The sequence below is a fragment of the Cucumis sativus genome, chromosome 2, assembly GCF_000004075.3.
Source record: "Cucumis sativus cultivar 9930 chromosome 2, Cucumber_9930_V3, whole genome shotgun sequence".
Classification (NCBI taxonomy): domain Eukaryota; kingdom Viridiplantae; phylum Streptophyta; class Magnoliopsida; order Cucurbitales; family Cucurbitaceae; genus Cucumis; species Cucumis sativus.
The window spans coordinates 3,324,903-3,340,946 of record NC_026656.2 but is presented as its reverse complement, the minus strand read 5'-3'; the positions used below and the strand labels follow the sequence as shown (position 1 = coordinate 3,340,946).

At 28.7% G+C, this 16,044-nt stretch overlaps 3 protein-coding genes across 3 annotated transcripts; 1 reads left to right on the top strand and 2 right to left on the bottom strand.

Annotated features, from left to right (window-relative positions):
• Positions 1 to 437: 437 nt before the first annotated feature.
• LOC101209381 (hypothetical protein) lies at positions 438 to 4,648 on the bottom strand. The gene is made up of 8 exons (XM_004144724.3): positions 4,270 to 4,648; positions 4,118 to 4,184; positions 3,810 to 3,849; positions 3,479 to 3,611; positions 3,106 to 3,177; positions 2,783 to 2,863; positions 1,076 to 1,137; positions 438 to 808 (listed from the first exon to the last, which is right to left on the bottom strand). The coding sequence occupies exons 1-8, from the start codon at positions 4,549 to 4,551 to the stop codon at positions 742 to 744; spliced, it is 804 nt and encodes a 267-aa protein (XP_004144772.1). The 5' UTR covers positions 4,552 to 4,648; the 3' UTR covers positions 438 to 741.
• A 1,184-nt stretch (positions 4,649 to 5,832) lies between these two features.
• LOC105434556 (F-box protein PP2-B15) lies at positions 5,833 to 7,305 on the bottom strand. Its single transcript, XM_011650544.2, has 3 exons — positions 6,932 to 7,305; positions 6,726 to 6,844; positions 5,833 to 6,632 (listed from the first exon to the last, which is right to left on the bottom strand). Exons 1-3 carry the CDS (start codon positions 7,202 to 7,204, stop codon positions 6,113 to 6,115), a joined length of 912 nt encoding a protein of 303 aa, XP_011648846.2. The 5' UTR covers positions 7,205 to 7,305; the 3' UTR covers positions 5,833 to 6,112.
• A 6,438-nt stretch (positions 7,306 to 13,743) lies between these two features.
• LOC101220765 (F-box protein PP2-B15) lies at positions 13,744 to 15,145 on the top strand. Its single transcript, XM_004144770.3, has 3 exons — positions 13,744 to 14,104; positions 14,192 to 14,310; positions 14,404 to 15,145. Exons 1-3 carry the CDS (start codon positions 13,832 to 13,834, stop codon positions 14,921 to 14,923), a joined length of 912 nt encoding a protein of 303 aa, XP_004144818.3. The 5' UTR covers positions 13,744 to 13,831; the 3' UTR covers positions 14,924 to 15,145.
• The last annotated feature ends 899 nt before the right edge of the window (positions 15,146 to 16,044 follow it).

Below are 16,044 nucleotides of genomic sequence, written 5' to 3'. Positions count from 1 at the left end.
AATAACTCAACGAATATCCGACCTTTTGTGCTGTCCACAAGAATATGCCAAATGTGTGTATATTTTGTTCCAACCCATCTTCTCAACTTAGGCCAATCTATACTTTTTTTTAAATGATTGGATCTAAAATATTGTATAAACTTTTAACCATAGTCTTGAAACACTACCAAACTTATCTTCATTGTTACCACCATAATATTAAAACTTTGTTCACATTTTCATATTTGTACGTGATTGATTGATACGACTACACAAATGTAAGTATTTTTTTAATATGATAAATGGTCATGTTAAACTCATTTGGCGTCTCTTTTAAAAATTATAAGATGTTTATTTACTAATTAATTTTTTTCAATTTTTTTAGTTTTAAATAATTGATAGAATATCCATTCACATTTGCATTTTATCAGTATTTTCTTAAAAATAAGAAATTTGAGTTTTCATCAATATGACATTTTAGACAACGCTTACCAACAACCAAATAGTTTTCAAGAAAACAATGATTTAAAATCACTCTCGTTACATTCAAAATCACACTCTAACATATTTCCAACATTCTTTCTTTCTTCTTTTGACCTAACTTGAAGTAAATATATTACTAATAGAAGCTTCAAGCCAACAATTTTTTTGGTCAACAATCTCAGTAACCCCCAAAGATTCATTAGAATCTGAATCTCGATCTGAAAAAGTAGATTGTACACAAGAAGGAAAAGGAACGGTAGAATATAGCTTAGAATTTTACTAACTGAAACTCCAGTTTCGACAGAGGCAGTGAACTTTGGCAAGAGCTGCCATGTAATCATCAGACCTGAAAAGAGGAGAGACATTGCCCATTAATCGAACTTCCATTATAACTTTTGTCTGCATTGTTTGAAGAAAGTTAGAGTTCAGTCTTTGTGGTTTTTAAAACCTATAATTTAGTCCTTAAGAACTATTTATGAGGATTTTATGATAAATCATTTGGACTAAATTCTAACCATGATAGAACCAAATTTACCATTTAAACTTGAACTAATTAAATTGGTTGCACAAAAGACATGGATTTCTTTGAACTTTATTTATTGTAGACTCATACCTCTGTGCATATGTAGACTGGCAAGCTGCAACTATATCTTGTTTAGCTGCATCTACTTTTTTCTGCGAAAAGGAAAATACAATCCCAGAAAATCACTTTCCAGCCGTTCTAGAGAAGAAATATTGCAAATGATTTTTATGCTGGAACCAAGTATTATGCTTGCGTCATCTTATCTCCACATGAAACACAGTTTTGGTACATCCATAAAAATCATAAGGATTGACAAGTGTGTTTTCTTGATTGAGTTTATTGGAGTATGCTATTTAAACTAAAAGCTAATGGGTATCAAACTAGTCCTAAAAATAAACCTTTTGTTTGATTAGATATTGTAACTAGGGTAGTTAAGGAGATAAACTTCAACTAGTGTAGTTGTTATTACTCTGAAAGGGTATAAAATCAGGAGTTCAGATGTTTGGAGATAACTTTTAAGCTCAAACTTCATTTTCCTAAGTTGAAAATTTTCCCCCAATTTTTATAATTCTTTCATTTCAGTTTTCTATTTTTGAAATGTATGCTTTTTTCGAGCATGTGGGAGAGGTTGTAGAAAAGAAGACACCTATTTTAATATTTAACTTCATTGAGTGAGTTGGATATGTCAACATGCTAGGTTATGATCCCAAAAGCAGAATTATTGGATACTTTACAGTGAAGATAAGCACCTGGGTTGGCTTAAGAGAGGCAAAGTTTGAGGATAAAATGCTTCTTCTCCTTAAAGAAATGTCTGTCATTGTTTAGGAAAGTACTTTGGACCCAAGCTGTCAAGCATTTCTGCGACTCAATTGGAACAGCCTCATCACAAAATACTTTATCCCAAATCTTGAGTAGAACAAACTTTACGGAGGATGGAAGACACATCATGAGTATACTGAGGAGATCAGACTCAGCTATTTTGTGGAAGGTTTGGGGAGAGAGATGGTAGAATTTTTCAGTGCACAGACAAATTTTTCAAGGAGATTGGAGGTTTTAGAGTTAGCGATCACAAATGCCTTCTTATGGTGTAAAGATATACAGATGATCAAGAGCCCTAGGTTTTCTTCTTTAATAAAAAATTGGAATTAGCATCATTTGTATACTCTTCAAAGGGATCTTACCTGTACGCTCTTCGAAAGAGTCTTTTATATACTCTTGGATATTTCATTTATTCAATGAAATCGTTTCTCATAAAAATATATATATTATACTTTGTTCACTTATAATTTTTCTTTCTATACTTTTCGTTTTCTTAAATATACAATTGAATTCTTAGTCAAATTTTAAAAACAAAAACAAAGTTTTATTGTTATTTTTAATTTTTAAAACTTGACTTTGTTTTTAAAAATACGGGTTTGCAACAAAACTCGAAGGTAGAAGTAGTGTTTAGAAGCTTAAATTTAAAAAGTCCAAATGATCAAACTTAATAACTTAGAATCCTTCCTTGTTGCCTTTCCGAACCAACCTTTGGTTGGGTGAAACTGCTCAGAAAACCATTGACATTAGATCATGAGCACAATCTAATAATTGGGGTATGATTTCAATTCTATTGCAAGATGATATGTTCTACTTTAGAATAACAGAATGTTTGATCCTAGTTATGTAGCTATCAAAGAAAAGCCTGAATCTCATAGTTGTGGGCATGGTAAAAGGACAAGAATATTACTTCGGGTTATTATTCAATGATTTTTCAGAGACTAAAAAACAGTAAAGAGTTAGCAAGTGTTTTAACCTAACCTCTGCTTCATGATAAAGCCCGGCATATAGAGAGGCATAAAAATATTCGTTCTCACGGCCACTTGAGAAGGCAGCAACAAGCTATGAAGTAAAAACAACTCTTCTGTCAGCTCATAATCTAGAAAATTAAACAACACACTTAGCAAAATGGTGCATCTAAAAAGTAACTTAGAGATCGTTTGTCAACAAGCGAATTACGTCGGGGCAACAGCATTGAAAATTATTTAAACAGAATAATAGATACTTCAGAAAGAACAAAGGTAGTGACCAAATGACTTAAAAGGAAAATCAAAGATAATTCAAAATAGGCAGAAATTCCGTACTTTCTCCGGATGGCCACCATCTTTAAACATGTTGTAAGCTTCCCGCATGACTGGTCGTGGATCTCTACCTACCTGCATTCATTGTAAAACTTCCAAATATGATTATGATGAGTTTGCTATAAATTAATTAGTGTTTCTTGAAAACAAAAAATGTGTTTCACTTAAAACACCACCCTCAAAATTCATCTCAAACTCGTCACACAGCGGTAATTGACATGACCTTTCATCCTAAAGGTGAGAGTTTCGAAACCCCTAACTCCCAATTATTTTAAGCAAAATTCATCTTAAACTCACTCCATCACTCTCATGCAAATATTTCATCCGTGCTTTTATCATCTCAAAGATATTTTGCCACAATCAAATTTTAGCTTACCTCAAGAAATCGCCTTCTTGCTTCATCAACTCCATACAATTGAGCTTCACAAAGAAAGCACCAAATCGACTCCTCTGTGTCGTTTGGATTTTGTGCAACATCTAGTCGGAACTGTTCGGCTCCCTCTTCAAATCTAAAAAGAGATTCCTACTTCAACTATTCAAACTCATCCAAATTAACATAATTTTATTTGTACCAATGCTAACTCAAGCAGATGCAAAAAAAAATATTTTTCAATGACTTGACAAACCCATTTCTGCTTCTTCTCTGCATTTGTTACTATCATAAGACATAAATGTAGTAGAAAAGAAAAATTGAAGAAGATTGGTACCTATCAAGGTAGTAAAGTGAAAGCCCTCTTTGCCAAAGATCTGATAACAACGATAACAAAATCTATATTAATTAACTAATGCACTGCTATGGATTAGGAATAAATCAATAATCCTAACTCCTAATCAGTAATAATTTCAATTTCCTTTCCAGTGAACTCCAAAGCAATATATCCCTATTCGAATTAAGAGTTTTCATTTCGTTATCATTCAGAACTAAAACAGACTCCTGGTTGATAGTTAAGCTAACAAAACCAATTTCAATTTTCAAATTAAATTACGAACATCGCCGCAAAGTTTAGAAACCTACATGCCTTTTGACGAGGATCCAATTCAATTGCCTTATCGAATTCAGCTAAAGATCCCAAAACATCGCCCTTAGAAACAAAAAAATTTAAACAAATTCAAGCCAAAGATAGTAACACTAGAAGCAATTTTAGGCAAATTAAGAGAAAAACCTACCTGCCTAAAGAGAAGCATTCCACGTCGAATAGCAGCAACAGCGTCACGAGGGTTGTTTCCCCCTGTTAAGGCGTCCCAAATTCCAGAGACGGAAGGAACGAACAGCCGTCTAGATAATGACAATGGGGGAACGTGATTGAGCGTGATTCTCATCGGAAGAGAGCTCGGAGAGTGGAAAACTTCGATGGTTTTGGTTGAATTGGTGAAAGAAGGGGCGGTGAAAGATTTGTGAAGCGAATGGGAGACGGAAATGGAGGATTTGAGACTGGAAGACGTAGCCATTGATGAAAAATTCGATGAAATTGAAGAAGACTGAGGCTGAGCTCAGTGCTAATTTGAGGAAGATAAGGCGCCAAAATGAATGATAATTAAACGGACGTGTACCTGTACGGGAGAAATTGCAAAAACAACTTGAAAGTTATATTTTAAAACGTAAAAATACATTTTTGCCCCTAAGTTTCTAAGGGTTATTTCAGAAAAATAACCGTTTTAAACGTTCCACATGTAGTCTGTAATAGGAATGAGCATGATAAACAAAAGAAAAAACAAGTCAATCGACCAAATCGAAGGTGGTCGATTGGAGATGAGAAGAGGAATAGTGTAGGAATGAACATGATAGACAAAAAAGAAAATCGATCGACCAAACCGAAGGTGGTTAGTTGGACATTAGGAGAGGTTTAGTAGAGATGAGCATGATAGACAAAAAGACAACTCAATCGACGAAACCGAAGGTGACCTCTGTTGAGATAAAGAGAGGTTTAGTAGGAATGCGAGCATGATAGACAAAATAACAAGTCAATCGAAAAACCAAAGTGGTTGATTGTAAATAAAGAGAGATTTAGTCAATGTTGCTTTATGAAAAATCCAAACCGACAACATATTTTTAAAAAGTTTCTTCAAAGGCTTAAACCGACCCATTGACTAACCAATAGTGATTTTTGTAATCTTTAATGATCCGGATCTGTTTGAACATTTACTAAACTAATTGACCATAATCAATTCGATCGAACAACTAATCGTTTGATCTTAAATTTAGATTACACAAAATTATTTTTTAAATATATATTTTATTAGTTATCATGATAAAACAAAAATCAACATAGTATCCATGTTTATGATAACAAAGTGGTAGTCAAATCAAACACTCATTTTCGTTAAAAGAATAAGAATTTCCTAACTCAACCCAAATTAAGTATCTTTATTAAAGTTAGGTCAAAATAATTGATATATGGTCCACCTTCTCACCTTTGACGTTCAAATATTACAATTATTGATAGATTGAAGAATCACGATATCTATTTTCATATATAGAAGAGAAACACTAAAACGGTGAGCACGTTAGTGAAGACTATATCACACGTTGACATCATATTTAGATTAAATAATATAGATTTTATGATTTTATTGTCTACATCAACCTCATATACATAACACCTACCTCAGCTTAACTTAGTTTAACCAATGTTATTTTCAAATGATTGACTAAATAGACTATATCATATTTCATTTCTCTCACATCAGACTTTTCAAATCATATATTCATCATCCATCCAACTTTCTAGATTAGTAAACACAAAACAATATATTTAGTGTTTATCTTTTACATTACATTGATCAATTGAAATCTACAATAATAAAAATAGAAGAAAAAAAAATGTTGATCATATTTCAGACATAATTGTAAATAGAGATCGTATCAAATCGTTAGCAACTCAATTACAAGGTCGTAGATTTTAGTTAACGAATAAAATAATCAATAATCAAACAATTATTTGTTGTTTTCTTTTTCAAATCAACAAATTGTAGAGAGAAAGGTAATTTATGATTGGAAATTGAGTTCGTCTCAATGTTTAGGTCTGATTTGAATGCCTTGAATAAGAAGACCAGATTTGAGTTGAAAGCCTTCTGTTTCCATGAAACTCATATGGAGTTGTTGGTCATTTTGTGTTGTGAAAAATTCACCCAGTTCGACCTCCAACCACCCATCTTCTCTTTGATTCAAAACCCTAAATTCCTTATTCTGAAGATGATTCTGTATGAATTTAGTGGCTCTTTCCCTTCTATTACCATATAACAAAGACTCCAAATTACTTTGGTTATTTTGATCATGATGTTTATGGTGCAGCCAAACGTAGGCTTCTGAATTATTATGATTATTATTAGAACTGTTTGTGTTTGGTTGATTAATTGGGAATAATTGAAGAGAAAGTTGAGCAGGCATCAATTCTAATCCATAAGCTCTCTCTGAAATCTTGAACAGAAGATAAGCTCCATATTTTGTGTTTGGAGATAGCATTTTGGTTCTTATTTTCCCATTAATCTCTAACCAACTCACTGTTCTTAGCTCCACCACTTCTGGGAATCTGCACAATTCATTTTTTCAAAAGATTAAACCTCACATTATTTGAATATATTCAAAAAGTATTAATCGATTTATGAAATATATATATACATACGTTGATTGAGGATGAGATTTCCAAGTCCAACAAAGAGGATCAGAACTCCATGTGATACTCAATTCCCTTGCTGATAACATATATATAACCTTCCCTGATAACTTCTCCAATTCAAAACTCTACAAAACAGTAAACACCAAAAAATTATTCATTTTCATTTGAGATCACATCACTAAGTCACTAACAAAATAATTAATTAATTTTACCTTTTTACCCTCGTCCACAAGGATCGGAGAGCACAGTCTGAAGAAAGCCTCTCTCTTCGATCTCAACGGAGCCTCACCGGACATTTCAGACGCTGCCACAATTTCCTCGTAGTTTTCCGGCAAAAATCTCCCCCAAACTACGTCGGATTCCGCCGCGGACCGAAACATGGACGACACGAGGGCCAATTTCCCGGCGTCGGAGGGAGATGTGAGTGACAGAATCGCCGAAACACAGTCCTCCGGCAACACTCCGATGCTCGAAATTCCGGCCATTTTACACAAACAAAAATATGAAAATTAAATCTCTCCCTTTCTCTGTTTCTCACCGAATTTCCTCTCTTGAAGTGAGTGCCGAGTGGGGTTTGAAAGAAATGGAAATTGGGAGATGGGGTTTTATATACAAACACTTTCTCTTTCTCCTAATTTGTTTAGAGTATTTTAAAGCCGCTGGTTTAGTCTTTAATTAAACGTTTAAGTATGTTGAGATTAATACCCATTGTTTTCCTTTTTTTTAATCTACCCTTATTATTTAATTCCAATTTTTAAAAGCTAAATTAAATTATTTTAAATTAAACGGTTTTAAATTAAATTTTTCTATTTGAAATTAAAAAGGTCTGAAACGAATATATTTTTATGTTTAGATGATAACGGAAAAGAAGAAAAAAAAAATGTTAACAATTTCCTAATATGTCTTTTTAACTTTTTAATTGAAAATGTAATAGACAGAGTAAATGGAATAATTTACTTTTAAATTCAATAAAATCCTATCAAAATTGTAAAAAAAAAAAAAATTAAAAAGTCAAACATATCATTTACAAAATATATATTAAAAACGGAATAGATTTTATTATATTTTGTAAACATTTTAACATTTCTTTTTAAAATGTATTATTTATTTATAAGCACATTTTTTTAGAATAACAAAATAAATTAAAATATTTATTATCTATAACCAAATTTTGAATTATATTTTTTATGGGAATCTCAATTTTTTATTAAATATTTTGTTAAATTTGTTAAATTTTTTTTTTGACAAATTTTCTTTATTTATTACTATTAATTTTAAAATTAAACACAATTAAATTATGTTAGTTAGATTAAGAAGCTCATTTCTTTTAATCTTTTGATTAAAGTAAATGAATATTAATTAATAAACATTATTGTAGAACTTCTGTGCAACTTCTCCGATGGGTACCCAAAGCTGACCTGACCACCCCTCTCTAACTTTTGAAACCTAATGACAATTATTTCAATATATTCAAAAAAGTCCATTACTAATAAAAAATAGAAGATACCAATAATAGAGAGAGAAATTATTAGAAATTGATCAAAAATTTGGTAAGTATTAATATTTATTTTACTATTTTTTTTAAAATAGCTCTAAAAAGAACCGTGCTAAAATATTGGTTTGGTTATTCTAAAATTTATTCAATTTTATTAGATTTAGACTTTATTATTCAAAATGCTAATTTTTTTTTGTTATCTTTTTAACCTTTTTTTTATTATTATCCACTAGTAATTTTGAAAGAAGAAAAACCACACATTGTATTTCTTTAAGCAAAGTATTATCATTGTGATGTAATGATTTTGATGAAAATTGACGGATTGAAATTGTGCAATTGTTGAAAATATTATAAATAAAATTGAATAAATTTTCTCTTTCGTAATGTTTATTTGGAAAGAGTCAACAATAACATAGTGAGATCAAATTCAAATTAAATAAATTTAAAGTATTGAAGCAAAATGGTTTTTATTTTAATAATAATTATCCAAATATTTTAATCTCAACATAACGAATTTTTTATTATTATTATTATTATTATAAACTTTTAAAAGTATTTATAAATATAATATAATGTTATATGTGATAATTTATTTTAATTTGTCATTTTTTTCATTTTATTAAATTTAAAAATAATCTTAGTTTTTATATTATTATTTAGTTTTCATTGTCATGATTTTCTTTTAGAAAAATGACATGATTTGTAAAAAAAAAGTATTTTACTATATTTAAAACTAATGTTAGTTTTTATATTATCATTTAGTTTCTCTTTTTCATATTTTTTAGAAAAATGACGTTTTTCTAACAACTTATTTCTAAAAATAAGATATAATATAGAACTTATTTTCCAATTCACAATTTTTTTGTCCATTTAAATATATTAAGTTCCTTGTGGGTTTAGAATTCCATTAATTTAACAATAATTTGGATCATAATCTAAAAAAATGAATTTTTAAATGATTAAAAGACAAGATTTTAAGTGTTGAAGAAGAATTCTTCAATTTAAAATTGACCTTAAATAGTTGTATTTTGTATTTGTATTAAGAAAATCCAATTGATTTGATAATTTATTATATGGAATACACAAACTATCTAGTTTTGACTAAGTTTGTTTTTTAATAAATTATTCTTAACTAATTATTTCATTACTAGTCTTTTTTAACGTATTAGAATTTAACATAACAATACTTACCCCTAAAATTTGATGTAAATCCAAAAGAATTAAAGATTAGATTAAAGTATAGAGATATTATGGTTTAGGGTTTGATTGTATTTATAATTAAAATGAAAGAATTGAGTTGATAATATAGATTAAAGTATTTTGTTTTGACATTGACAACCCACCTTTCTAATAATAACTATACATTCTTTGAATGGATAAGCTTCTTCCACTCATAGGAATATTTAACCTTTTAATATTCAACAACATTTAACTTATGTCTACTCATTTATATATTTATTAATGGTCAATATCATGCTTTTTTTAATATAATAAATTAATATTTCGTTTTTACCTTAGAAAAACATAAGAATAAATATTAAAAAGGTAATTTAAGTCTAAGTCAATTAATTATGATATTGTGGTGTTGTTCATAACCATTTCTTATGATGTTCTTTATATTTTTTTTTTTGAAGGGGAAAAGTAGTTGAATTATTAGTTAAATTCTAAAAAAAAATCAAGTAAAATTTGATTTTATTTACAAAAATATTGATAGAAAATAGATAACAACAAATTATATTAAGTTATTAATAAAAAAAATTGTACTGCATTGCAATTAGTACGTACAAATTTAGAGATACCATTTTAAGAAAATGATGACGTCCCTTTATAAATTTATCTTTTAAAATTAATGACAAAATTACAAAAATATATATATATATATATTATAAATTGAAGAGAAAGTTAGTTGACAAATCTTAATCATGTCACTAATTTTCATCTTAACCGGTGTATCGAATTAATATTACACGTGTTTGAAATTCACGTAAATAATATTTAGCTACAATTTGTTAAAGAGAGTTTAACCGGAAGGATTGTTCAATCTTTTAGTCTCACACCATTGAAAGTGATACTAAATCTTAATTTTTCTATCAAACATATATTTAAAACATGAAAAATATAAATGACAATTTATTTATATTTATAATTGGAGATTTATTATAAAGAAAATTTTTGAAAAAAATATTTACAAAATATAGCCATTTTTAAAAATATAGTGAAATAAAATAAACTAAAATATTAATAAACAATAGAAAAGTTTGGTATTATATCAATGATAGAAATTGATAACTATCTATCACTGTCCGTCAATGCGACTGATAGAAGTATATTAGTGTTTCTCAATATCTATTATTAATAAAATATAAAATTTTATTATATTTTATCAAATTATCTATTTTTGATAATTTTCTTTATATTAAAGATAAGCAACAATAATTTGGAGAATTTACAAAAATAGCAAAAAAAAATTATGATAATAAAACTCATATTACTTACATTTTCAAAATTACAAAAATAACAAATTTAAAAGTAGATTACCATCATACTTACCAATTTTGTAATATGCGAAAAAAAAAAGTGTCATGAGCTAAAATTTTGTTATATTCTATAAATGTTTGAATTAATATTGGTATATTTGAAAATGAATTTATATAATTTTTGGTTTTGTATTTTGAAAAAGAGAAAAGGGAAATGGTAAGTAAGTGGGTGAAATTAGTCAGAGTCGTCAGTATTTGACTATATGGTTGCAGCCCTCAGATTTGCGTTATGTGGAAAATCAACGGTCCATAGTCTACTCCTCTCGTCTTTTGACTCACTGTTCCCGTTACCGGTTCCGGTTTGCCATGCAGCCAAACTAGACCTCTCTTTTTCATTTTCTTTTTATTTCATTTTTATTTCTCTTTTCCACGCGTTCTGCCGGACCCCACCACAATTTCTAATTTTATATATATATATATATGAGAAAGAAAAAAAGAGTTATTTTTATAAATTTAATAAATAGAGTGGAATAATGATTAATGTTTGGATTCATTTGTGATTGTGATTATGACTCATTTTAGTGACATTCATTTATCTAATTATGTCTATTGGACACATACATTTCATCTTTGATTTTTTTTATTTTCTTATCTACATTTTATTACTGTTTCGAAAACTATATATATAAAAAAAAAATAGTGTTTCGAATTTTTATCGTAAAATTTGAATTAATTATTATAATTATGCTATAATTATATAGATCGATATGGTTCTTACGCAAGATATCGGTGTAAAATTCAAAGAGTGCATTTATGTAGCTCAAAGCTAAGAAAGTTACTTTACCTTTGCCTTACTTTACCTTCAAGCTACCATATATTTATAGGTTTGTAGTTCATTTAGGTCATTCTCCATAGAGTTTCAAAGTTGTATTGAGGTTATCATTTTATTCATTCGGCTGGAACGGCCGGAACATGTGAAGGGTGTGTCTCATTTAATATTTGGGTAATTATAATTGATTATCACAATTTTATGAATAATAATTAAGTATATAACATCGTTTTAAAAAAATTGCAAATATAGTATCAACTCTAATAGTATATCACTGGTATAATTTTTTTTTATCATTCATAAAGTTCGACAAATTTTGTAATATTTGTAAATATTTTAAAATATTGATATATGCTTAATTATTTTGAATCTAATTGTATTTGCAACTGTCTCTTAATATTTTGTTTAGGGTTTTAGTCAAACACCTTCTTCTTGTTGTATTTTGGATCTATGAATTTATTGGATCGAGGCATGCACAAGTCATACTCTATTAGCTATTCTATATACCTAAAGATCAAGTTAGGTTTAAAAAATCTCTGCCCCTATTAGTATTTTTTTAAAAAATCCTCTAATTTAATCCAAAATCATCCCAACACTTGGAAAATAAATCCCTCTAATTTATGTTTAGCAAAGGAAAAGAAAACTTTCAATTTAAAAATGGTTAAAATAAACTAAATTATTTGATGTTAAAAATCCCTCTATAACACATATTTCATCCTTGAATTTTTTGTTTTTCTTATCTTGTTTTTTAACTAAAACTTGTTTTTAGTTTTTGGAATTATTTAACTCAGAATTCTAACTCATAAAAATGTGTGAAATTAGGTTTAGTTTTGGTGTTTTCAAATATTAAAATTTAATCAATCTATCCAAATAAATCTATAGATCGTGGACTAATAGTAGTTGTAAACCTTATACTATAATTTAATTAAATTTCGTAAACTATTTATTATGTTTTATTTGACACCTATAAAAGTTAAGTGTATATATATATATATCATAGTTTAATTTAATATATTTTTCAAAATTCATAATTTGAATTGATATAATTATTAATTTATTTTTTGGATTCGTACCTTCATTAATCGTCTATGACTAAGGGCAGTTGAATCCTAAAGCAAAAACAATTTGAAGATATATTTTCAAATAATTAATAATACCCCTTGATTCAAATCTTCATTTATTATTTTTCTCACAAACTCTTGTCACACATCTTGCTTACATAAATAAGGTATATCTAACTAAGTACACATGGCATCCCCACATTTATACAAGATTCAATGGTTTCCACCAAGTAAAATATGTTGATATATGAATGGATTGTTTCTCTTTTTAATAGCTGTTTATCTTTTATATTTAACGACTTAGTCGTTTTCCTTCCTAACATTAACGTATTGAATTTAATTTTAAATGAATGTTTGGTTAATGACAACTTCATGTATTGTATTTAGTTTCTTTGTAAAATATACTAATTGCTAAAAAATTTGTTACTAATTTGGTTGTATTCGTTCATTTATAGACATTAGATAGTTTCCTTATGTTATAAGTTTCTATTTAAAAGCGTTATGTTCTATGTTATTATTACATATGAAGCTCTTATTTATATTTGTTTATTAAAAAGAAATTCTTAAAACTTGTTCAATTATAAATAAATATCTCACCCAGTAAAATCACTAAGAGGACCATCTAAAAATTATAAAATAGTCATAAGATCAAAGAAATCTTTTTATTATTATTATTTTTCTTTTGTGATTTTACAAGAAACTTAGTTAAGAGCGAATATTAAAATATTGACGTTGTTGTAGAAGATTAATAATTAAGTTGTTTGTCCTCCTCAAATAAACTATGAATAGATGACATTTTTTGTGATTTACGAACATTTATAAAATATGTTGGGATTGTTGGTCGATTGCGAGAAGGGAAATATAGTGCATTGAGCTAAGTTTATAAAGTTTTGATTTATGTAAATGTACACGTGGATATTATCATCCTTTTAGAAACCCACAAAAGTCCACGTAGGATGGTCAAATTTGGAGATCTAAAAGATTCTCAACGGCTTTGATTGGTAAAAAAAGTCCATTTGATTTTATTTTTTTTCCTCTCAAAAACCCACTTCCACTTCACACGTGCCAAATCAAAGTACATCCAAAACATGAGTGGGAGAGACAAATTGTTTGTATATAAACCCAATGTACCCAAACTCCCAAATTCCATCTTTTACTTACACACCCAAATCAATTCAACGCAGAAACATTAGAGAGCAAGAGAGAGAGATTTAAATTTTGATATTACTTTTTTCTTTTTTGTGTGTAAAATGGCTGGAATTTCGAGCATCGGAGTGTTGCCGGAGGACTGTATTTCCGCGATTCTGTCACTCACAACTCCCTCCGACGCCGGGAAATTGGCCCTCGTGTCATCCATGTTTCGGTCCGCGGCGGAATCCGACGTAGTTTGGGGGAGATTTTTGCCGGAAAACTACGAGGAAATTGTGGCGGCGTCTGAACTGTCCGGTGAGGCTCCGTTGAGATCGAAGAGAGAGGCTTTCTTCAGACTGTGCTCTCCGATCCTTGTGGACGAGGGTAAAAAGGTAAAATTAATTAATGATTTTGTTAGTGACTTAGTGATGTGATCTCAAATGAAAATGAATAATTTTTTGGTGTTTACTGTTTTGTAGAGTTTTGAATTGGAGAAGTTATCAGGGAAGGTTATATATATGTTATCAGCAAGGGAATTGAGTATCACATGGAGTTCTGATCCTCTTTGTTGGACTTGGAAATCTCATCCTCAATCAACGTATGTATATATATATTTCATAAATCGATTAATACTTTTTGAATATATGCAAATAATGTGAGTTTTAATCTTTTGAAAAAATGAATTGTGCAGATTCCCAGAAGTGGTGGAGCTAAGAACAGTGAGTTGGTTAGAGATTAATGGGAAAATAAGAACCAAAACGCTATCTCCAAACACAAAATATGGAGCTTATCTTCTGTTCAAGATTTCAGAGAGAGCTTATGGATTAGAATTGATGCCAGCTCAACTTTCTCTTCAATTATTCCCAATTAATCAACCGAACACAAACAACTATAACAATAATCATAATAATTCAGAAGCCTACGTTTGGTTGCACCATAAACATCATGATCAAAATAACCAAAGTAATTTGGAGTCTTTGCTGTATGGTAATAGAAGGGAAAGAGCCACTAAATTCATACAGAATCATGTTCAGAATAAGGAATTTAGGGTTTTGAATCAAAGAGAAGATGGGTGGTTGGAGGTTGAATTGGGTGAATTTTTCACAACACAAAATGACCAACAACTCCATATGAGTTTCATGGAAACCAAAGGCTTTCAGCTCAAATCTGGTCTTCTTATTCAAGGCATTCAAATTAGACCTAAACATTGAGAAAGAGAACAACAAATAGTTGTTGATGATTGATTATGTTTATTCTTTTAGAATCATATCTAAAGGCCTTGTAAGTGAGGTTGCTAACAAATTATGTTTCAAATCAACTTTTTTTTTTTTCTTACATTTGTTTTGTTTTATTGTAGAATCAATGTTATAACGAGAAAATTATATGTTAAATATGAAATGAATTGGGTTGAGTTTACTATACTCTTTAAAGTTGATAGATGATGAAATACACGAAAAGTCTCTCACATGTAAAGTCTTTTTAGTCACTGAAACATACAGGTGTCAGTTGAACTAAGCTCATGTTGACGAAATTTGTTTAATTTTAAACGTTTCAATTTCAAAATATTATAATTTATATATATAAATGCATCAAGAAATTTTTTATATAAATATTATAATGACTATTTATTTTTCGTGTAGAAGAAAAATTACACAAAACATTTATAATAAAATATACACGTGTGTGGTCGATTAATCGCGTATTTGATTTGACATTTTTTATATTTTCTATTGATAATCCATGTCTTTTCTAAATATTCTGTCTGTTTGTTATATTTTAATAAAAAAGATCTTTTCATATCATATAATAAAATAGTTATAGATCGATAAATATTTCAATTATACGAATCAATCTAATGGCTATTATATAGGTTGAATGATATGTTGCAATTAAAGAACGCATCGTCCCTAAAAGTTTCTCCACCACACAGTTGTCTTGAAAAGTAAAAACCTATTTTGCTATAATTCCATGGTAGTATTTAATTTTGTTAAATTTTTTAGACTAATTTATCATAATTTTTTTTTCATTTTTAGAAGAGACTTTTAAATTATATAAATAAGTAAATATCGATTTCGTTTGCATATCAATTAATTTACTTAAACTAAACCCAAATGAATTAAATAAACAAGTTTGCGTTGGGCTGAAATTCTTACTCCCTTTGATTTAAAGAAAAAACTAAAACACTAAGTAATATTCAATTTTTCCTATTTTTTAAGGAAAACCCCTATAAATTTTTAAACAAAAAGAAAATTACAACCTTTATGTACTTATAATAATTTAAAAAACCGAGTCATTGAAATTTTGGCAAACAATCAAAAATAGTTTTAAAATG